At 45.1% G+C, this 23,065-nt stretch overlaps 1 protein-coding gene across 1 annotated transcript in view; it reads right to left on the reverse strand.

Annotated features, from left to right (window-relative positions):
• Positions 1–21,399, reverse strand: part of LMNB2 (lamin B2) — a 34,868-nt gene extending 13,469 nt beyond the window's left edge. The window contains exons 1-4 of the mRNA XM_068420681.1: positions 21,122–21,399; positions 8,661–8,797; positions 2,603–2,759; positions 1,363–1,488 (exon numbers count right to left, since the gene is read on the reverse strand). Of these exons, the coding sequence (XP_068276782.1) occupies positions 1,363–1,488; positions 2,603–2,759; positions 8,661–8,797; positions 21,122–21,322 (621 nt within the window). The 5' untranslated portion in view covers positions 21,323–21,399. The remainder of the gene's footprint in view (positions 1–1,362; positions 1,489–2,602; positions 2,760–8,660; positions 8,798–21,121) is intronic.
• Positions 21,400–23,065: the final 1,666 nt, after the last annotated feature.

Consider the following 23,065-nt stretch of genomic DNA (forward strand, 5'->3'; position numbering starts at 1 on the left):
ATATCATGGGGGACTACAAAGTATCAGGTGAAGGGCTGAGCTCATCTAGCAGTTCAACACCACTAAAATGAGCAGGCTTCACTCGCCAAGCTCCCAATTAGGATGTTCTAACTCTAATGGACCTTTGGACCCTTCACTGAACCAAATGAATTCAACCTGGTCTAGAGGAAAGGTGTCCCTGCCTGTGGCAGGGGCGTTGGAACTAGATGATCTTTAAGGTCCCTTCCAATCCAAACCATTCTATGATTCTATGAAACCAACTCCTTTTTTTCCTTCGTGTGTTGAATTTGCCCATACAAGGATCAGAATGTACCGGGGATGGCCAAAGGAACACCCCCACTTCAGCACGGCAAGCTTTAAGATTAGCTTCTGCTGTCTCAAATGAGCTTCACCTTTAGTCAAATAGCTATTTAGCTAAATAGCTTCACCTTTAGTCAGTAGCAACACAATTCTCCTCAGGAAGCAAGTGATTTTAAGGCCCTACAACCAAACAAGGGTCTGTCACTGCAGTTGCATGCAGCAATCCAACCACTCTGGGGCATGGAAGTGAGACAACGGTCAGTACAACTCAGGGTGATCTACCTGGTTGGTTTCTTTGCTCTGCTCCAGCCCCTGTCCTTAGCCACACAGCCCTGCCCCATCCCTTAATCCAGTCTGGGCACTCATTTGATTCCATGGTAAGACATAACTCAGCTACTAAGCTGGCAAAAATTAAACTCAACCAAAAAACCCTGATTATTTTACTACTTAATCAGGCTGAAATGGTTTGGTGCACGGTGAGCCAAACATCACAGCCAGCACAGGTGAGATGAAGGGCAGAAGCATGTGGCAATTGCTCCAGCCACTAATTGCATGAGCTTGCAGAAGAACCAAAGGTCGGGGCTGGTTTTTGCAAGATGGAATAAACTGACATAAACACTTCACATCTGGTACAGAGAGAAGGTTGTGCTTCCGCTTCCCAATCCGCCCCTGTGCATTCCCACTATTTGCTTTATAAAAACTCTGGTCCTCACTAGCAGCACTATAAGCCAATTCAACTCACTAAACAGGCAGAAAACTACCCTGCAAAAAGCAAGGTAATTGCATACTGTTCTCAGTGAAAACAGGTTATAGTCAGCTGCAACAACCACCAATTTGGTGCAAATAAGGAGCAGGGCCATGCAACCAGGTTCATAGAGAGGGAACAAGACTTTCCCTTTCCCACAGCATTCAGCTGCTCACCTGCCCTTGGAACAAATCCCCTTGTATACTGATAATAATTCTGATTTTCCCTACCTGGACTAGTTAGTAATTGCTTATAGTCAGTTTGAATAAAAGCTACATAAACTTCAGACTATCATGAGATCAGTAGGTTGATAGTACCTCCTCAAACACATTCTTCCTGAAATCCAGATCCTCTTGCAAGCTCTGGCACCGATTCTCCAGGTCCACACGCATGAGTGTCTCCTTCTCCAACTGCTTCTTAGCCACAGCATGACCATCTTCAGCCTAGTAAAGAATTTTAAAGATAAAGATTTAATTTTGTCTGGATCTCCATTTTCCATCCGTAATCCCTTTATGGTCTTCGATTAACATCTTTGGACCAACTATTCACAACAACAAATCTAATGTCAAGCCACTGATTTTAAAAAAAAAAAAAAAAAAACAAGAAAAAAGAAAAAGAGTGTGTGTGTGTGCTTACAAATATTTAAAGCAAGCGTTCATGTTTGTATACTAGTTATTAAATCATAGAGTGATAGAATGGTTTGGGTTGGAAGGGACCTTAAAGACCATCTAGTTCCAACCCCCTGCCACGGGCAGGGACACCTTCCACCAGACCAGGTTGCTCCAAGCCCCATCCAACCTGGCCTTGAACACTGCCAGGGAGGGGGCAGCCACAGCTTCTCTGGGCAACCTGGGCCAGGGTCTCACCACCCTCACAGCGAACAATTTCTTCCTAATATCTCATCTCAGTCTCCCCTCTTTCAGTTTAAAACCATTCCCCCTCGTCCCATCACTCCATGCCCTTGTCAAAAGTCCCTCTCCAGCTTTCCTGTAGCCCCTTCAGGTACTGGAAGGTGCTAGAAGGTCTCCCCGGAGCCTTCTCTTCTCCAGGCTGAACAGCCCCAACTCTCTCAGCCTGTCTCCAGAGCACAGGGGCTCCAGCCTGTAGGGTTATTTCAATACAGTATGATAATTATCATACTGTATTGAAGTATGGAGCTGAGGATTATTAATTCCTCAAGCACAATATGTTGCATACTCTTCTTTTTCTCGCTAGCATAGTCCCACTGGGTACTCCAGCATAAGTTTAAAATTATGCAGGTCCTTACAAAGGACAACATTTAGTAACCTGATATCTCATGAATATAGAAACACTTACCAGAAATTTTGAAATAGAAGCTTTTGACTAGCAAAATTTCTAAACCACCATGTTGCTTTGGTTGTTTTACAAGGATTTCTTACAATTTAGTTTTATATCCAAAAGGGGCAGGCAAAGGTTCAGCAGAAAGCGAGCTGCATCAATGATGTTCAGATTATAAACTAACTTCAAAGAAAAACAACAAGTTTTACAATCCACAGCCCCTCCCGTGCTAAAGCAAGGAAGCGTTCACTGCCATACCTTGGCAAGCTGGGCACGCAAATCGGCCACCTCTGCCTCCAGGCTGCGTTTCTCATTCAGGACAGTATTGAGTTCTGCTTCGCTTCTATGGAACAGCACTTCAAGATCCTTAATGCGACCCTGAGCCACAGACAAATCTCCATCTTTCTTCTTGTAGCTGAAGAAACAAAAGTTAGTTATATTTATACATGGGTGCACACACGTCTCGAGCATGTCTCGGTTACAACTACAGATATTTTGGTTTTATACACATTTTATTAGGATTAGTGTACCACTAGACGGCTCCTAGAGTAACCTGCAAATGCAGCTAATAAAAGTAATCATAAACACCTCTTAAAACTTGCAGTTTGTACCAATGTGTTGTAAATGCATTGCCTACTAAAGAAGAACATGTGTCATGGGCAGACAAGGGAAAAACAAGAAGGCAACTCTGGTAGCTGAGAGATAACAAAGCTGCTTTACACAAAAGGTATAGAGAGTATGTTTTCATCTCCCTGCTGCACAGCACATTTAATTGCTGCCATTATCACTTTGGACTGCAGTCCCTGAGCAGCAGAGCGCATGCATCTCCCAGAGGGGCCCATGAGCATCCCCAGTGTTTTGTACTTGACGTGGACAAGCCCATTCCCTCGGATATATTCCTGCACAAAGAGGTAAAGTAATCCACTCCTGAAATGTGGTCACCTTTCAGGAATAAACCAGTGTTTCTTCAAGAGTATTCATTACGAGCAAAGCAACTCCAGTCACTTTAAATATGATTATTCAAGCCGTTATACCCAACTCAAAATGATCAAGGTCATCTTCCTCCTGCCCACCAAGTATTTGTCTACCTTTTCCTCTAACATACTTTCTGCAGTTTCTCCAGGTGTGTGTCATTGTGTTATAAAAAACTGGTTTGCTATGTGAAGTAATACTTCCTTGCTGAGTTTAAGCTCACCACTCCAGTCTCACACCACTAAGAATGCAGGGAACAGCTTTTTTGTCTTTTTCTCTTAAACCACCTTGGAATTCATTTTTCTCCTTTCCTCAGACTTCTGTAGATCTGTAGATTTCAGCCTGTCGTCAGTGAGCTGCCTTTAAGGGCCCACAAAGATGACTTCGAAGAGGAGTCCTACAGGGTTTAAAAAGCTCAGTATTTGGTTTGCAACTCCAAACATGGAGAAAACATTATTGCAAAGGAAAAAAAAAAGCCGAAAACCACTGCTCTAGATTATACAAACCTTGCTCCCCAGCCCAAATCCTGAGTCTTGGTTCCCAAACTTCTGATCATTTGTACTGTCCTCTTGAATGTATAGTTTGCCCATAACTCTAACAAAACGCAACGCCCAGAATTATTTTACAAAAATCCTGCTTTATGGGGTATTGCTGTGCCCTACAGACATTATTCCTTTACATGCTGCAGCATGATGTACATCTTTTTCTAACTACAAAATAAACTGACACGCTTGTTTTGTGATACGCTTTATCTATGAGGCTCGTGTGTTCTCTCTGCATTCCTTGGTGTAGATCTCTGAATTTGTTTCCATTTAATTGTAACCAGTTTTTCTTAATGGTTGGTCCAATCTGTCACTGTGAATCTTGTTCTGCAACATATGTGCAGTGTCTTCAAGCTCAGCAGCTTGCAAGAGACATATAGACAAAACATGACTTCTACTTAATTATTTAGCAGCAACCAGAAAGTCTTCAAAATAGACTCTCCAGACACTTGCCCCTGCATGTGTCGCACAGTAAAACAAGCCACTGTGCATGTCCCACAGACAATCAGAGCTGGAACCTTCTGTCTGTGCGGTACCTAAAGGGCAAATGCCACTTCACATGGAGTACGAACAGCAGTGTGTGCTTACACAGCCCACAGCCCCCTCCCACCTGCAGAAGCCAGGCAGCAGGCAGGTATTCCCAGGGAGATGAGCATGAGCAGAGGTGTTCAATGCACAGCTTGACAAAGCACCATAAAGAATTCCTGACAGTGATAAGTAACTCCTGCTCCTTCACGAACACTGACACTGGAAGACACTCCAAGCTGCCTTCATTCACATTTTTATTTGCATTTGTGGTTTACTGTCTTCACGCAAAAAAAACTGACAGAAGGCTTTACATATGTGCAACCTGCTTTTGGGAGTCTCCAAGATGCCTGGAAGTTACAAGCAGCAGTCAATGTGTCTCCTAACATGTGCTAATGTTCTTTGAAGGACACCAGGTTAGGGTAACCCTCTAGAGCTCTTTTGTTCCAGAAAGCAGCCAAGTTTGCTCAAGGGAAATACTTCAGTGACGATGTGGGCAGAGGAAGCTGCAGAAAGACAGTCACACAACTCAAGAGTTGGGAGCTTGCAGCTCAAGCAGGAAGATAGATAAAAGGAGCAGATAAATGAGGCCTACATCTATCTACCTCCAGGCTTTGCTTGACCTGGAGACCTGTGACACTGGTGAAGATATGAACATCAGGACAGGAGACTTTCCTTAACCAGGCATCAAAGTTACCTCTGCTATGACTGAAAGCACCCCGATCACACCACCACGTCTGGTTTTGCAGTCTTGTGGGAGGGTGCTGTTCCACCAAAGCAAAAATGCTGTGCATCTCACTAGTAAATTAAATCTTCCCATCTCTACCTCCAGCACTCATCCCCTCCTTCTCTCAAGCAGTCAAAAGTTGTCAAGCAGCTAAAGATACCCACAAAAGTGCTGGAAGCTGTTACATAACATATAGAAAGGAACCATACTTGCTTCAGAATGATATCAGAATGTCTATTTTTACAACAGTATTTTAATCCTAGATTTAAAAATATGTCCCTACTCCTGATACAAACACCTTCAAACTAAAAAAGTTAAGCTGTTCCTTATATCATATAAACGGTGTTAGAACATCCTAAAGATATTTCCCTTTTTATAAAATGAAACTATCCAACTGCTTTATGAACCTAGTTATGAACTTGGCTCCGTAGAAAAAATTCTAAATTCATGAGTTGTGTTCAAGGTGCTGATTGTACATACATGTATGTATTGTACATGTTGTAAAATATGTAGACTCATCGAATGGTTTAAGTTGGAAGGGACCTTAAAGATCATCTAGTCCCAACCCCCCTGCCACGGGCAGGGACACCTTCCTCTAGACCAGGTTGCTCCAAGCCCCATCCAACCTGGCCTTGAACACTGCCAGGGAGGGGGCAGCCACAGCTGTTCAGAAGTGACAGGCGAGGAAGGAGGGGCAGAGGGGTTGTCCTCTACATCAAGAAATGGATAGATAGTGAAGAGCTGTGTCTGAAAAATAGCCACAAGCAGGTTGAAAGCTTATGGGTAAGAATTAGAGACAGAGGCAACAAAGGGACCCTTGTGGTTGGTGTCTACTACAGGCTGCCTGATCAGGGGGAGCCTACTGACGAAGCCTTCTTACTCCAGGTATAGGAGGCATCGCGCTCACAGGCTCTCGTCCTGCTGGAGGACTTCAGCCACCCCAACATCTGCTGGAAAAGTAGCACGGCGAGCTGTAGGCAATGCAGTCCTCTGGAGTGCATTGAGGATAACTTCTCAAGCCAGGTAACAGACAGCCTTACCAGAGGGGGTGCGATACCGGACCTGATTGTCACCAATGCACGTGAGCTCATCAGTGACATCAAGACTGGAGGCAGCCTGGGCTGCAGTGATGAAGCTATTCCAAGGGAACAATGAAGTGGCTCTGTCTGGGATCCCCCCTGGCCAGACTGTGCTGGCATCCTTAAGCCTCTCCTCTGTCATGAGCTTGAAAGAGAAACTGAGGTGATCGTAGTGAACATAAAACTACACACTAACCTACCCTTCCACTCTACACAGTTCTCAAAGCACTGGAGCAAGCTTGGTCTGTGAGAAGCACCATCTGTCAGCACGGGCAAGTGAGGACTTGAGTCATGAGCTAGGTGTCAAGTGGACACTGTGCAAACCGGGCAAACAGACTTTTAAAAGCCACGTTTGCAAGAATCAAGTTTCAAATCTGGCCACATCACAAGCGTTAACTTTCCACATGACCCAAGCTAGGCGCCCTGACAACACTCCAAATACATTACAAGCATCTCAAGGGACTGGAAGCAATCTGGTAGAAGAAACTTTTAAGCCAAGGAAGAATTCAATTCTACTCCTATGAACTGTAAGAACACAGGGAAAACCAGAAAACCAAGTATATTTTCCTCATATTTAATTTATCTCAGAAAACAACAAAAAAATGTTTGAAATTAGTCTGGCAGAATTAATCAGTCATTGAAGTGACTGGTAAGGGGCAACTCAATTGTCCAAACAAAGGGCAAGGGAGGTGACCCAAGGGAAAACACCATCTCCATCACTTTAAGTGCACAACATCTTACAACAAGGTATTTGTACAACCTCTTGGCACTATCAAAAGCCTCAAGAACCAGAACCAATTGGCACCGATTCTCATTAGCTGTCAAGTGAAGATACTTCTGACAAGGATACCTTAATCAAAATGTATAAATAAGCATCTTGCAGAACAGGAGAGATGAACCAAGTTCCCAGTTACCATTGCTGCTCTCTTTTGGAGCCTGCTTTAAAATCCAAGCAAGAGGAGTACTTGCTATCACCAAGACAAGAGAGACAACCTTGACGGCCATGTAATGCCGACAGCCACAGAAAATGTATTATCTGAAATAAATGCCAAGACTGCTGGCCTAAGGCTTCTAAGAGGGAAGTCAGTCCCAACAGGAACATCACAGTAGGGCTGGGTGGTATTCATCTCACTTAATTTTAGGGGTTTACGTCTGATCTAGCTACCACAGGGTCTTTTTATGGTTAACAAAGGCCTAGCTGAGTCTATAAATTTTAGTGCTCAGGTTGTCTGACTACATGCAGGTGTATCTTCTGGTACAAACTGTGCACCAAGTTCAATAGGCTTTACAGTGACTTACTCAAATGGAGATGCTTACACTACAGCTATTTAATATTTGGATATTATTTTAGGGGTAAAGTCCACAAAATATCTCTGATGGCCGATTTTAACAAGAAGGCCCAGAACAGAAAGTGAAGATCCAGTGATAGAGCAAAGTTTACAGAGAAAACAAGAAATATTTCATCATAAATCAACTAGTTAGTTAATCAGAAAAAACACAAGGGAGGGAAACACTTCATTCCTTTTATAACTACTTAGATGCAAATGAAGGGATATGGGAGACTCACAGTAGGCCTGTACTGGCACTGCTGGATTAAAAGCAATTTTATGGCCAACAGCGTTCATATACAGGTGATGTGCACACTGACATGCTCAGGAAAAATCTGTAACTCCCAAATCTTATCTACTAAAGTAAGTACCAAAATGCAATCAGAAGCAAAAAAATAATTTTGCCACCACATATATTCATTTTAAAATGAAATTTTAACTGCTAAACAGTATTTGATTACAAAAACTCCCTAGTGGGAATAGAAATAATGGATTACACTTGGCTTCTGTAGCTAGTTTATTAGGGCAATTCTCTTTGATGCAGACTGAACAGCAGGTTTTTTACAATGTAGTCAATACAAGGTCTTCTTCCAGCACACTTACATTGTAGCTTCATGTGTTTTCTAGCCAACACTGCTTCCACATTCCCAAATTGATCAGAGCCACCTTCTTCCTCTTCCTTCATTTCTGCCATCAGGCAATAATGAACCAGACAATAAAACTGATAATGTTTAAAAAGTAACCTTCCTTGGAGATGTCAATTTTAATCTAGATCCGTTTCTCACTCCAGTTTACCAAGCAGCTGCACATGTGCAAGCTTACATAAGGAGAGTACAATAGGACCGAAGCAGGCACAACTCATTGTTTCAGCCTCTAGATGTCCGAATTGCTCAAATCACAGTATATTATTCATCTTTTATCTACAAATGCATTTGTGTATATACTGGTCAGATTATCTGTTCTGAGTAGCTGTATCAAGAAGCTGAGGAATTTCCCTCTAACAAGCCTGTATCTTCTCACTGATCTGCCATGCTTCCGAAAGACACTCACTAAGACATTTTAAAAAGCATCAGTAGCATCATTCCCACTGCAAATACTGCCCGTTCTAATTAAAAAAAAAAAATCATGCAGGACTTGTCTTACCTTTTATTTAACTCCTCAAGTTCTGCCCTCAGTTTTCCTATTTCAATCTGTAATCTAGCCCTCTCTTTGGCAGTTTCATCCAGAACTCTTCGAGCATCAGCCAGCTCAGACTCATAGAGACTCTTGATTCCACTCACCTAAAGGGAAAAAAGTATTCAGATATGAGAACATCCCAAAGAACAGAAACACAGCACCACGTTTCACATAGCTTGCTTTGAAAAAAAAGTTATATGATATGATTTCTGTTGTTTAAGAACACTCTATATCAGACATTTTCAATAAACATGCACCTACAATTCAATGTGATCTAGTTCCAAAGATGAGATTTAATTTTTATTCCCATGGGACATAACAAAACATACTATGTTTGAAGTGTGCAAGTCTTCCAAAGAGATAAACTGAAGCAGTCAGTACACCTTACAGTCAGATTTTAAATTATTTGCCCTTATTTCCAATACTGCTGCTTTGGGAGATTTTTTTTAAACAGTACTATCACTTAAAGATAAATTATGATAAGACTCATTTTGTCGAATACAGGTCTGAGGCCCTGACTCTGCTGCTCTTGCACTATAAAGTTAAAAACAATCTGACACTAAATAACTACAGAAATGTGAATTGTTCAGATGAGCTTCCACTCCTGTTCTCTACCTCAGAGGATAAGGATCTACAGACTTCTCCCTGTCCCAGCTCAATATATTACATCATCAGCTATTCAGACCGCAGCAAGGCACCTCAAAGTCTTCCACACCTTTATTTTTTTTTTTGAATGGAAGATTATTATCAGATAGCTAAAATGTCAAGACCACATAAGATTGCTGCTATTGCTTCTATGAAAGGATACCAGAACAACTATTACTCATGTAAATTCAGAAACAGAGTAATCAGGGAGTGAGAAGAGCCCAAAGCAGAACCTACCAACTTTAGGAAGAGACATTTCATAACAAAGTATAAACTGTAGAAACAAGTAAATGTGCTATTCCTAGGAGTGCCTGTTTCAACATCAGAGCGGCACCAATGACAGACTCAACCATCTGGTCTTCAAAACAACCGATTAAAAGCAGTCAGGATATAATTAAGTTCCTGATGGACTATATTCTCATAGAACTTCTGAAATTAATTAAAAAATGACAGTATGAGGGCGGAGAAGCCTTAGCTTACAAGCATACCACATACCAGAAATTACCTGGCTGTCTATCCATGCATTCTTACTTTTCTTTAAAGAACTAATTATTTAAAGCTTTACTCAACTTAGTTTTTGGGTTGATTTTGATGTTTGGTTTTGTTTTTTTTTTTTTGTGTTGGGGAGGTTTCCATAGCCAATAGCCAGAGGTTGTCTATGGCACAAGCCAACACAACTCTGTACTATCAGTTACAAAATTTAGGAAGTTCCACGAAGAAGTATACCATGACTATGCTGAACTCTTTCATACAGCACTCCACAATGCCAAGAAAAAAAAAACACGGAGATTTTAAGGCTATAAAGCCTTTCATTATGGATGACCCTTGAATGAAAATACAGTATTTGCAAATTGCAATACAAAACACAACTGCCCAAAGGCGAAGCACTGATTCTGCACCATTAGGTACTGCATCTACAACACTGCTCTAGTATTGGCCCTTCTTTAGGCCATCCTGCCCTTCAACTCTTAAATGTCCTGAAATCCTTGCCCTAAGATATCTACCAGGAACTTGGGGCTGTATTGCTGTAGGTTCAGAGACACACATACAAAGATGTTGAGGTGTTAGAGCGAGTCCAGAGGAGGGCGACCAAGCTGGTGAAGGGTCTGGAGGGTCTGACCTACGAGGAACGGCTGAGGGAGCTGGGGGTGTTTAGCCTGGAGAAGAGGAGGCTCAGAGGTGACCTTAGTGCAGTCTACAACTACCTGAAGGGAGGTTGTAGTGCAGTGGGAGTCGGCCTCTTCTCCCAGGCAACCAGCGATAGGACAAGAGGGCAAAGCCTCAAGCTTCGCCAGGGGAGGTTCAGGTTGGACATTAGGAAGCATTTCTTCTCGGCAAGGGTCATTAGCCATTGGAAGGGGCTGCCCAGGGAGGTGGTGGAGTCACCATCTCTGGAGGGGTTCAAGAAAACACTGGACATGGCACTTAGTGCCCTGGTCTAGTTGACATGGTGGTGTCGGGGCAATGGTTGGACTTGATGATCCCAGAGGGCTCTTCCAACCTGGTTGATTCTGTGATTCTGTGAATCACAGTGCAGGACACAAGGACAAATCCCTTCCCAGTACTCCAGGGCATAAACTGGAATTGCATGTCAAAATACAAAGGAAGAAAGCCTTTTTCCCTAGGTTTTTGTAAATACTGTCACAAAAAGGTGTTGCTGGTGTGATACTTATAACAGGCAGTAAATAATTGATGCTTTTGAGGCATTATAGACAACACAGAGCTTAACAACATCAAAACAACAATATTCTGAACAGAGAATAAACACTTAATGCAATTTCTGTGTAGAGAAAATATAGCTAGACGGAGCTAAAAATTGCATGATGAAAGCTGTTTCAGAACCTGTTGGTGAAAAGAGAACCAGAGACTGCTTCTTAATTAGAAAGGACTGATTCATTCATGGCATAACCAGTTGTGGTAGCTTAGTATGCATTTTTCTTCTGCAGTATGTTAACCTCTTCTCTGCTGTTATTCCAGTAACAAACACGAGAAGGAAACACACGGGTCCAATTCACAGTCCAAAGTGTCAAAAAGCCACTTTCACTAGAATTTTAAGCTAAGCACTGAGCAAACAAATAACTGAGACATAAGGACACATTGCAGCTTCCAGCACAAGGAGGCAGCAGACAGGTGGGAGCAGTAACACCTTCAATCACTGCAAAAAAAACCCCCACCAGAACCAACAACAAGTTACAAAGAGAATATGGATACATTATAACACTGAGAAAAGTTGTAGATTATCAAACTGAACTGGAGGACAGTTCAAGATGGTCTTTCTAGATCATGAAAAATAACATCTTGTTTATTTTCAGCACTGGTCAAGCGGAGAAGAGAGAACCAAACGCAGCAGTAGGCTCAAAGGAAATCAAGTAGTCCAGCTCAGCTGAACTAGCCTGGTATTGTGTGCTTGACACGACTTCTAGCCCAGGATGATTGTTCATTGAAAGCATCCTTCCACCTCAGCACTGAGAGAAACTCTGGAAAGTATTTCTGTTCCCTGAAACTGCCACCCCTCAAACTCTGCTCTGGTGGAAGGAACTTTTGGATGGGGCTTTGAACAACCTGGTCTGGTGGAAGGTGTCCCTGCCTGGGGCAATGGGGTTGGACCTAGATGGTCTTTAAGGTCCCTTCCAACCCAAACCATTCTATGACTCTATGACTCTCTGGAAGTCTCCAGAGAAGTACAGTCCCAAAAGTGCCTCTGCTTACTCTACACCTATGACTGTGCTGTGTTTTGACTCTACAGACACACTTCTGCCCACTCCCTTTTTTAATCACTTTACATTTGCTACTCAGTTTGGTCTCTAGAATAGTGACATTTCCAGACATTCTTAAAAAGATGCTGTTAAACCAAGGCAGGACTTCCCAGAATAAGCCTTAATGCCTCTTCTGGACAAAAAAAAAAAAGTCACTAGAAACAACAGCCAGCATCCACAGCAACAAGAGAAGGAAGTTGAATAAATGCATCTGGCAACTGTGAAGACCATTTCTGGTTCTTGGTCTCATCAGATTTCTGGTTCTTTGTCTCATCACACTTCTGAGCAGAGTGCCACCAGACAGTGTCTACGTGTCCCTGAACACTCCCAAAGAATACTGGATGCAAGAGATAACCTGTTTGATGACGTCTTCCATTTTTTTGTCATCTTCTATCAGTAGAATCTATCAATTCAAATTCCTTCCTTCGTTTGCTGTTTCTCATAGTTTCGCTTGGGTTACCACAAGCCATTGTCTCCTCGTTCTCACATTTGAGAAAAATAAAAACTCATCCTTGAAGCCCATGCCAATCCTTCCACTGTAAGCCAGTAACAAGAGCAGGTGGTAGCAAATGCTGAAGGGAAAAAGTCTAGAGAACGAGGCAAATGTACAATTCTTCATTCACATATACAACCAGCTTCTAAAAATTAAAAAAAAAAATAAAATTCTGAGCCAAAAATTGTTTCCAGACACCAAAAACCAGCAGTCACCAAATACTGTTAATTTGTCTAATCCTTTTATAAATCTCTTTAGCTTTTGGTTTCCACAACATCAGAGAGCATCATACAAGCACAACTGGTGGATTAAGACCTACTGCTTGATAATTTCATTTCATGGCTTTAGTTTTTGTATTGTGAGAACGCTGAATATTTGCTTCCTAGACAAATCTCTTTCTTTGGATTGTGACTTAAAGACCTCAGGTCTCTTCTCATCTCTTTTCCAGATTTGCTCCTGGTCAGAAATTATTCTGCTGCTCTGCTCATCTCTGCTCATCTTTGTCACCTTTTCCAGGCTCTAGATGTTTTACAACAGGTTAAGAGAACTGCAAGCAGCATTCAGAATGCAGAAACAACATTGATTTACACAATTATTATTGACCACCAGCTACAAAGGAAAACAGGGACATTACAGGAGATCAGAGAGGCAGAAAATGCAGTAATTCTAACAAATTTCAATTAGCCCACGCTGTAATCCAGGAGGTGATACCTGAGCTATTTTTTCATAACGCTAGTAGTGAGTGCCACGGAGCAGGTAATCCAGGAAGCCACAAGAGAGAAAGCAACTCTTCACCTGGTTCTCAGCAGCACATAGGAGCAATTTGCCAAGATACTGTCAAGAACCTCAGTTGACCTGGTTTCAGCATCCTTGCAGAAGCAATAGAAGCCAGAAAAAAAAAAATCCTATGACTCCTGCAATTTTTTTCAGCACAGCAACTAGTGAACACTGAGGTATTCGTTAGAACAAGTGAAAAAAGCAATTAAGAATAATATCTTTCTAGAAACCAAGATATTGTACAAAGATATCATCATAGGCTAAAAAGATCACATATACAAAGTATTTTAAGATAATCAAAACAAGGAGGATATGAGACATAGTAAAGTATTTTTCAAAAAGCTGAGGTCAGGTACAGATGAGAAAAATAAAATGGGTCATGACTTCTGTTAATCCCAATACAACACGGCAAGCCAAAAAATGAAGTTTGAAGAACAACTCGTGAATGGTGTAGAAAGTAATTACTCTTGCTCTGCTCATGCAAAAGGCATACATGAGTACTGTCCCACATCGATCAGTTCACATAGAAGAACCACCTAAAAAAAGGCAGTGAAAACATACCTTTGGGGGTTTTTTTTCCTTATATTTGCACTACAGCAATCTTTAAGAGATTCTTGTACTTAAGCATCAGTTGAAAGTATCATACAACAGATCAACAAAACAAGCAGTAACAGACCATCACATTTAGAAAGTATTAACAGCTTTCTAAAACTCACTTTTTGAGCTAAATCAATCAGCACGTTATTTCATCTGTCATTTAGAGTTCACTTTGTACTAGAGAATTAGAAGATGGCTCATGCCATACAAGCTTCTAAAACAGGAACTACCTATCATTAAACTCTGAAGTCCATGGCAGTACAGCAGACACTCACCTGAAGAACAGAATTACAGGGCACATGAGCAAAAGTCATACTGAAGAAGAATCAATATGACTTGTGCAAAATAAAGGTTTCACAATATACTGGTCTCGCTCAGTCTATCAGGGAGCAGGCATTCACGACAGATTCGGTGAACAAAAAAAGAAGGGAAGCGGTGGGTATGTGTGTAAGCACAAGAGTGTGGAGAAAAAACAGTCACACAGCATGGCTTTTTTACAGGGAAGCACTGGAGAAGGGAACAAGCACATGAACAAGAGTTTGAAAAGTTAACAAGCATTCAGAAAGGGGAGATTGAGCTAAGCCAGTCTGCCTGGACTCCCAAAAGGTCTGAACGACATTCCCCACCAAAGGCTCCTACAGAGGCCACGCAGAGTCCAAGCAAGCATAGAGGAGAAAAAAGACAGAGAGAGACATCACATTCCAGGAACTGAGGTGAGGCTGATTGGCCTGTAGTTCCCTGGATGCTCCTTCTTGCCCCTCCTGAAGATGGGCATGGCATTAACTTTATTCCAGTCTTTAGGAACCTCTCCTAATCATCATGATGTTTCAAAGATAACCAAGAGTGGCCTCGCAATGATGTCAGCCAGTTCCCTCAGCGCCCATGGGTGCAACCCATCAGGTCCTATGGACTTAGATCCAGTTTGTTTAGATGTTCCCTATCCTGATCCTCCTCTACCAAGACCAAGTCTTCCTTGTGCCAGACTTCCTCTCTGGTCCCAGGGGCCCGAGATTCCTGAAGGCTGGCCTGACCATAAGAAGGCATGGAGTACATCACCCTTCCTTAGGTTTGAGTTCAGTCAGGACCTCCTTGCTCATCCATACAGGTCTCCTGCCACCTTTGCTCCATTTCCTGATTGTTGGGATGGACCACTCTTGAGCTTGGAGGAGGTTATCCTTGACTATCAACCCAGCTCTCATGGATCCCTTTTCTCTCCATGGGATTCTTCCAAGCAGAGCCCTGAATAGGGTAAAGTCTACTCTCCTGATATCCAGAGTTGCAGTCCTGCTTTTTGCTCTGCTCCATCCTCTAAAGATCCTGAACTCCACTGTCTCACAGTCGCTGCCCTGACCTTAGCATCCCTGACCAGTTCTTCATTTATTATTAGGTCCAGCAGAGCATGTGAGGCTTCTTCCAACTGACTGAAGAAGGCCTCGTTTACCTCTTCTTGACCAGGTCAGCAGCAGACACACACCACAATGTCACCCATCTTGGTCTGCCCACTAATCCTGACCAACAAGCTCTCAGCTAGCTCATAACCTGTCCTTAGGCAGAGCTCCAGGCACTCCGACTGCTCTCGCACATAAAGGACAATTCCCCCTCCTCACCTTCCTGAAAAGCCTGTATCCATCCGTCGTAAAACTCTAGTCACGTGAGCTATCCCTGATCCCAGCGAGGTCATAGTTCTGTAACTGCCCACAGACTTCTCATTCCCCCCGTCTGTTCCCCATGCTGCACACATCAGCGTTACCGGCATTTCAGAGAGGCACCCAAGCACGATGATTCCCCAGGAAGGGCAGGAGAGCTTTCCCCACAAGGCTGTCCTGTAGATACTTTCTTCTTCACATGCCTATGCTTGGGGTGTTTCCATTTCATCCTTTTTCTGTTGCTTTCTCTTCTGTTCACATTAACCCTGGGCTTTCTGCTTGCTTACCCAATCCACCACTTCCTCATCTGATCTTATCTGAGAGAGGAATCTCTCCCTCCCCCATCACTCCCAGTTTAAAGTTCTTCTTAGCAGGTTGACCAGCCCTGCTGGCAAAGATACATCTGCCCTACTTAGTCAGGTGGATCCTGTCTCTTTGAAGCAGTCGTCAATCCTGAAAGACGGTTCCATGGTCTAGAAACCAAAGTCCTGCTGCCAACAGAAGTTGTGCAATCCAGTGTTGCTCTGCAGCATCTGCTTAGCCATCAAACCCTTCCCTCCCCACACCACCTGGGCCCCCACGCCTTAAACAATCGTCCAGAGCCACACAGTCATGTTTGATACTTTTCAGGTTACCCTTGCCAGTATCACTGGTGCCCACCTGGAAGAACAGCAGGGATAACAAGTCATACAGCCAAGCGAGCCTCAGTAGCCTCTCTACCATGTCCAGAATGCAAGCCTCTGGGAAGCAGCAAACCTCTCCAGATGACAGGTTAGGTCCCTCCACTCTGAAAACACAGCCCTCTCCATCTGAATGCGATGGAAGAAATAAAGCTAAAGCCTCAAAACGGAGTTCAGCAGGAACCAGGAGACAGGCTGCAGCCTCATCCACTACACGTCAACGCACACGCAAGCCTAACTCTTCCTGCACGGAGGCCAAGTCGGGCACCCTACAAATTGCACTCTGAATATGCTTTCACTGTTTTTCCTCTTTTGCTGGCAAAAGAGCCTGCAAGTTTGTAATTGGGCAACACGCGGGACAAGGAAATAGAGCACGTGGAGACAAGAAAATAGAGATGTTTCCACAGCACGGTCTGATAGGCAGGACTGCTGGATGCTCTTTAACCTACCAGCCTGTGCTGGGAGCATCCAACAAAGCTCCCTGTGCAGCCGTTCAAGCATAGACACACGAGCACAGACCCTCCCACAGCAATCACTTGAGAAAAGCTACAAGATATCACTCAATGAAGACACAGGGAACATGCCAAGAAGACAATGAACCTACATGCTAGGCAAGAAGCATGTCCCATCCAACCACAAGTCCAGACAAATTTGGCAATGAAACATTAATCTTATTAACATGAATTAATGTGCAAGACATAAGTGTATTCCCACCAGGTGTGGCTCAGTATGTCCTTATCCACTGAGTTATGGATTGACGAAGGACTGCCAGTCAGCTATGGCTCAGACTCACCAAGAACATCAGTCAAGTTCTCAAGAACAATAAAGATGGGTGTTGCATATCACCACCATCACCTCCCAGATGATGTCTATAGCGCCAGAAGACCATTTAAACCCATGTCTTGGAGGCTACAACTCTTGAGTGACCCACCATCCACAGCAGCATCTGAACATGCATTTTGCAGGTGGCAACTAGGCAACACCAGACCACATATCCTGGTCACGACAGTAGCTCTGGTTACTACACGTGGTGCACACAAAGGGCACAGTAGCTGCAGTACTGGCAGATTAAGTGGAGACCAGGTGAGCCTACAGTGAAAGTTCTGATGACCATGACATACAAGATTGCAGCCACCTGCAATTACACCCACAGAACTGGGAAGACACAGGTAAAGAGGGAACCCCCTGTAGATGCTGCTTTTGTCACAAGGGCAATTGCTGTCAGTGGCTGAGGCTCCCAGGGATCTTTTTTTTTTCTCCCTACTTCTCCTTTCTGTGGGTGAGAACCATGGGATGTCCTCGGAACAGTGTAGTAACCCCTCCCATGCCCATCAAACCATCTTTTCTGGAAGCTACACAAGGGGATTCATGCAAAAAGAACAAACAGAGAAAGATGAGGACAGTTTACAGGTTCTCCCAGCTACAGAGGCAAAATACTTTTTTGTATTTGTCTGAGGGCTTACTGTACACATTTTTATTTCTCTAGAGGACTACTGCATCCAAGTAAGGTAGAACACTGGACAGCATTAGGAAAAGCAGGAAAAAGGGCTATAATTAGTAGAGGACTAGAGATGAATCTCAACTTCTGCAAAGTTCCTTTTCTCTACTGTTAAGAGGTGGCAGCCCTGTGTTCTTCAAAAAGAACAGGAGTTACTTTGTTTCAAGGTCATGATGCAGCCGAGGTCTGAAAGACTAAGGAAATTGCCCAACAGAGGAGGAGAAAGTGGCTGCTTTCTTCTGTCTTCTGCAGACTGGTGATTAAAACAATGAGGAGAAAAACCACCCTGATCAGCTGATGAATAAAAAGTCTCTGGCAGAACAGTGACTATGGTCCTTGCCTGAATAGCATCAGCAAAACTCTCATCTAGAAGATATTCCCCTAAACCAGGGCTTTGAGAACAGATCAGAAACGCCAACCCTTTGTTCCCATGTATGCAGAGGGGGGGGGAGAGGATGGCAGTAATGGTCTCACCCCAGCCCCCTTCTCAGACATGGTCACTGTGGGATACTGGACTGACAAACGGACAAACATTTCTCTCATGATACCATGCTTTTGTCTACTGCTTGTCATAGCAACCCTCAACCTCTCATTTGCCTTGGATTATGGACCCATCGCCTGCTCTCAAGGCAGAAGTCTCAGATGTTAACGCAGAGTCCACTGGCGAGCAGTCACTCCTGCTTGCCACCCCACAACGTGCATCATTCCATCTACCACAGCGGCAGATGACGTTCCCTGCCACCACCAGAGGTAAGCCAAAATATCAGAATATTTAGACAGCTTAAACAAAAAGAGTCAAATTTACACACAGTTGAAGACAACCAAGGGGAATTTTCATCTTGAACATGTTGGGAAAAGAAAATAGTCTATTCTAAGCATGTAGAGCTGCTATAAAGATATAATGATGTAGCCAGAACAGTATGCCAGTATCACTGGAATATGCTTAACTGTGCTTCTACACAAAAGTTAAAGCTGCTTTGGGGTTTGTTTGTCTTTTTGGGCTTTTTGTGGGGTTTATTTTTAATTAATATCTTATTTCATGCTAAGCGTAATCATTTTATGAGCACAAATTCTAACAGTGTAACAAGAAAACCAAATAGCCAGCAGAAAATCCAGTTTACTAGATTGGTCCTGAAAGTGAAAGGACAAGATTCTCCCATTCCAGTAAACCCAAAATCTGACAGCCACCTGCAGTTTCACTGCTCCCACAGTCCTGAACTGCTGTCCACTACCCCGCATGAAAACAATGACTACAAAGTCTCCTTTTCTGAAGAATAAATAAGCTGTCCTAAAGGGATGGGGGAAGCATTTAACAAATGCAGTCCAGAGATCAGCTAAAGTATCTTACATTGTCTCTGACGGGTCAAAGAAGAGCTTGAGGAATCCTGACAAAGTTTGCTAGAGTATGTCTAAGAATTAGGACTTTTTTTGAAGTCTGGAAGAAGAGTGGAGAAGCGAAGCTCAAGGGCAAAGTAAGCAAAAATATTTATATCAAAATCCTTAAGTTTATTTTTCGATTACTGCACCAGAGTATTTTTTCAGATTTGATAACACACAGAACTGCTATCAGGGGTCAGTTTATGTTCATATTAAAAATCTAATGAGATTATATCTATGTTTTCTGCTTGTCCTGTTCTTACTCCTGTTACATGTGTGCTGTCAATAGAATTATATTCTGCCTTCTACATTTAAAATGCATACTCCTTCTAGCCTCCAGCAATCCACAACATAGAAGCTCCCTGAACCACACATGGTTATTTTGTTTCTAGCATGATTTCACATAGGACAAGTGATGTAGCCATGTTTTATGTTTAGAAATATCTAGTTGTTTTGAAAACATGGAAGTTATCACACAGCTTTAAGTGGTACAAAGAGATTTTAAGGTACTTGAATCCCGGGTGTACACTGATTGCAGGTAGACCAACCACTCCCAAAACAAGACACTTTCATATCTGGTCTGCTTAAACTAAATGAATTCAAACCCCCCTCCCACCATCCCCAGCATCATCAAATCAAAACTTTGGGGCGGGGGGGGAGAAAAGCACAAGCCCACACAGTTGCATAGCGATCCACTGCATCACACAAGTTACAGTAAAGGCTGTTATCTACAGGCTTTCCACAGAAGTTTAACTTCATCTCAGAGGTGGGACACGTTACCGTGCAGAACTGACTCCAAAAGATGGAGTAGAAGGGGTTTAGGCTGGTACAAGATAGGTGGGACTGTCCCCAGCTGTGTCACCGACTACATCCTTCCTCCATATGGGAAGGAAGGAGACTCCTGAGGGAAAGCAGATACAACAGACGAGGGAAAAGCAAAACATGGCTTAGGAAAAAGGATCAGCCAGTTTTGCCTCCAGGATCCCGGGAAGCAGACCACATCCCCTTCCGTGATGGGGACTGTCGGCAAGAGCAGTTCACACTACAGGAATTTGATTCCTGGCATTTGCAGGGACTAAGAAAGATTTCCGCTGGTGAGAAGGAAAGTTAGTCTAAATCCTTTCAAATTTTTCATCTCACTACATCAGCCAGTCAGGATAGGGGCGGTAAAGAAAAAGCAACATTCGGGTTACTACAATTCACAGGACACGTGCTCCGCGTGGGCCCAGCACACCAAGGCGGCTCAGCCCTCACGGGGAACAGACTACAAACTACAGCGAAGAACCATCCCACAGCGGATGGGACCCACACGAGGGCTCAGAGGAGCCCGAGAACACCACTCTGTGCTGCAAGCCCTGCCTGGCCGAGACACGCAGGGCAGCGTGCGGCCTCAGCCGCCACCGCACCGCCGGCGGAGCCCCGCGCCCGGGGCCGCGTCCCGGCACGGCCGCGCCAGCCCGCTCCCGCCACCGGAGTCGATCCAGGTGCCGAATGTTCACCCGGTGACCACCCCGGCCTAAGCCGCCTTTAACGCGACACCAGCGGCCTCTGAGCCCCACATCGCGGCCAGAGAGCCCCGAGCACCCTCCGATGGGCCGCACGGACACCGGCAGGCGCTGGATCCCCACCACCCGCTCCCCCGCCCTCGGCTCCGCCCGGCCCCCACAGCTCTCGCCGAGCTCAGCCCCGAGCCCAGCGGCCGGGCACAGCCAGAACCCACCGCCCCGGGACGACCCTCGCCCGGAGCCAGGCGGGAGCAGCGCAGCGGGCCGCGCATGGCGGCGCCGAGCCCGCGCGGAGCCGCCGCACCGCGCCCCGCGGACAGGCAGAGGCGCGCGCGGGAACAGGTCGGCCAAGTCCCCGGGCCGCGGACCTCCTCCCCGGGACGGAGCGGGGAAAGGCCCGCTGTTCGCCCTCCCACCCCGCAGCCGAGGGCCGGCAGGCCGCCCCGGGCCGTACCTCGCGGGTAGTGACCTCCTCCTTCTCGGAGATCTTCAGCAGCAGCCGGTCATTCTCCAGCTCCAGCGCCCGCACACGGTCGATGTAGACGGCCAGGCGGTCATTGAGCTGCCGCAGCTCCTCCTTCTCCTGCAGGCGGGAGATGCGAGTCGGCGACAGCGGGGTCCCGCCGGGGGTTCCGCGGCTCGGGGTGCCTGACATGGCGCTCAGTTCGCGGGCAGGCGGGCAGCGGGCTCATTCAATCCAGCCGCACCGGGGGAGGAGGGAGCGGTAAGATGGCGGACATCGCCTCCCCGCCGCCGCGCCGCCTGGGAAATGAAGTCTCGGCGCCGAGATGGCCGCGGCGCGGGGCGCGCCGGGAGGTGCAGTCCGCCCGCCCGCCATTTCGTGGGCTGCCGGCGCCCGGCGGGCGGGCCCGGGCCTGCTCCTCACCCGAAAGTACAGCCGGTGTCGCGTGTTAAAATACAAAAATTAGGCTGTCGTGAGTGTGAGTAAAGCGCAGGAAGCGAGGGGCCAGTCTTGAGGGCAAGATTTTATTTGTAATAAAAGATTTTAGAAATTTCTTCTGCAGGTTCACTTGGGTTATAATGCTTCCCGGTCTGTGATCAGGCCGCTCAAGAAGGAAGCTGCCCTGAAATCCTCTTGCTGTCCCAGGGAACGCAGCCAAATTTTGTACAAACTAAAATCCACTGAGAAGTTTCCCTTTCTTAAAGATTTGGAGTATTATTTTTCCCAAAACATATTTTTCTTGAATATACCCCAACTTCTGTCAGTTCTTCCGTGTTAACCGATAGAAACTGGATTAGCATTCCCGTGAGCTAATTCCTGATGTCCCACAACTTCGGAGGCTGAAAAGCCCTTACTGCCATTGTGCCTTTTGGCTACCAGGGAAGGCTGAGAAAAGGGAGATTTTCTGAGAAGTAGAAAAAAACAGATTGAAAGTCTGTCATCCATATACATGGACAGCAAAGGAAAAAAGCAGTGTGAGCATAATGCAAAGAGGTGAGAAACAGGAAAGAGAGCAAGAAAATACTGCACACAATATATGAAAAGAAACTTAGGTAGTGAGGCTGAGGGTTTATCCTCAAAATAGAAGCTAGACAATCCTCATGTTAGATGATCTGGGATCCTAGGATCGAGTACACCTCAAACTGGAAAACCTCTGAATAAATCCAGGAATCCTGGACACTCAATACTCTTGTCAGCAAATAGCTGTAAGTCCCTCTCGCAATCACTGCATATCTTTAGCAGCTCACCCATGTGAATAGCAGGTTTTCACCTGAATGCATTTGTTGAAAAATACGCATCCGATAGGAAAAGAGTTGTCCTGTCTTCCTCTGCAGGCAGCAGAGTGCCCGTGCCACTTGGCCTGGGCATCATCTCTCCTAGGACAGCACTGACCGCTTCTTCACCTCTGTGTCCTACACAGAGCCGAGGGCAGGGATTTCCACGCCGAGTCTGCGAAGCCGTGGGTATCACTGGGTTACCTGGAGGGAGTTTATGAATGATAGATAAAACAAAACTAAGCCTGTAGATCACTACACGTGCCCTTTCTGTAGGCATTTACACAACCTCCCTCTCTGAACGTCGCTCTCATCAGACCTTTATCAGCGAGTCCTGATAACATGATATTCACCCATTGTGAAACAGCTTCCTGACTGAATTCAAGTCGGCTTTGTCTGGAATTAGTCTGGAAAAGGCAGCGGCAAGAAGAGACTACAGCTCCCAGGGTGCCGCGGCCCCCGCGCTGCCCGGGGGGGCCGGGCCTGGCCGCCTGCGTGCGGCGGGCGCGGCGCCGCGCCGGGGGCAGCCCCGCAGCCGCGCCCGCGGCCGCCCCCGCCCTCATTGTCTGCGGCCGCGGCTCCGGATTTGAACCGCGGGGCGTTTTTTGAATTTTGGCGCCTGTCTGCAAACTGGAAAGCAACTGCTGCTGGCTCGGCTCCA

Source organism: Nyctibius grandis, chromosome 31, assembly GCF_013368605.1.
Source record: "Nyctibius grandis isolate bNycGra1 chromosome 31, bNycGra1.pri, whole genome shotgun sequence".
Lineage (NCBI taxonomy): Eukaryota > Metazoa > Chordata > Aves > Nyctibiiformes > Nyctibiidae > Nyctibius > Nyctibius grandis.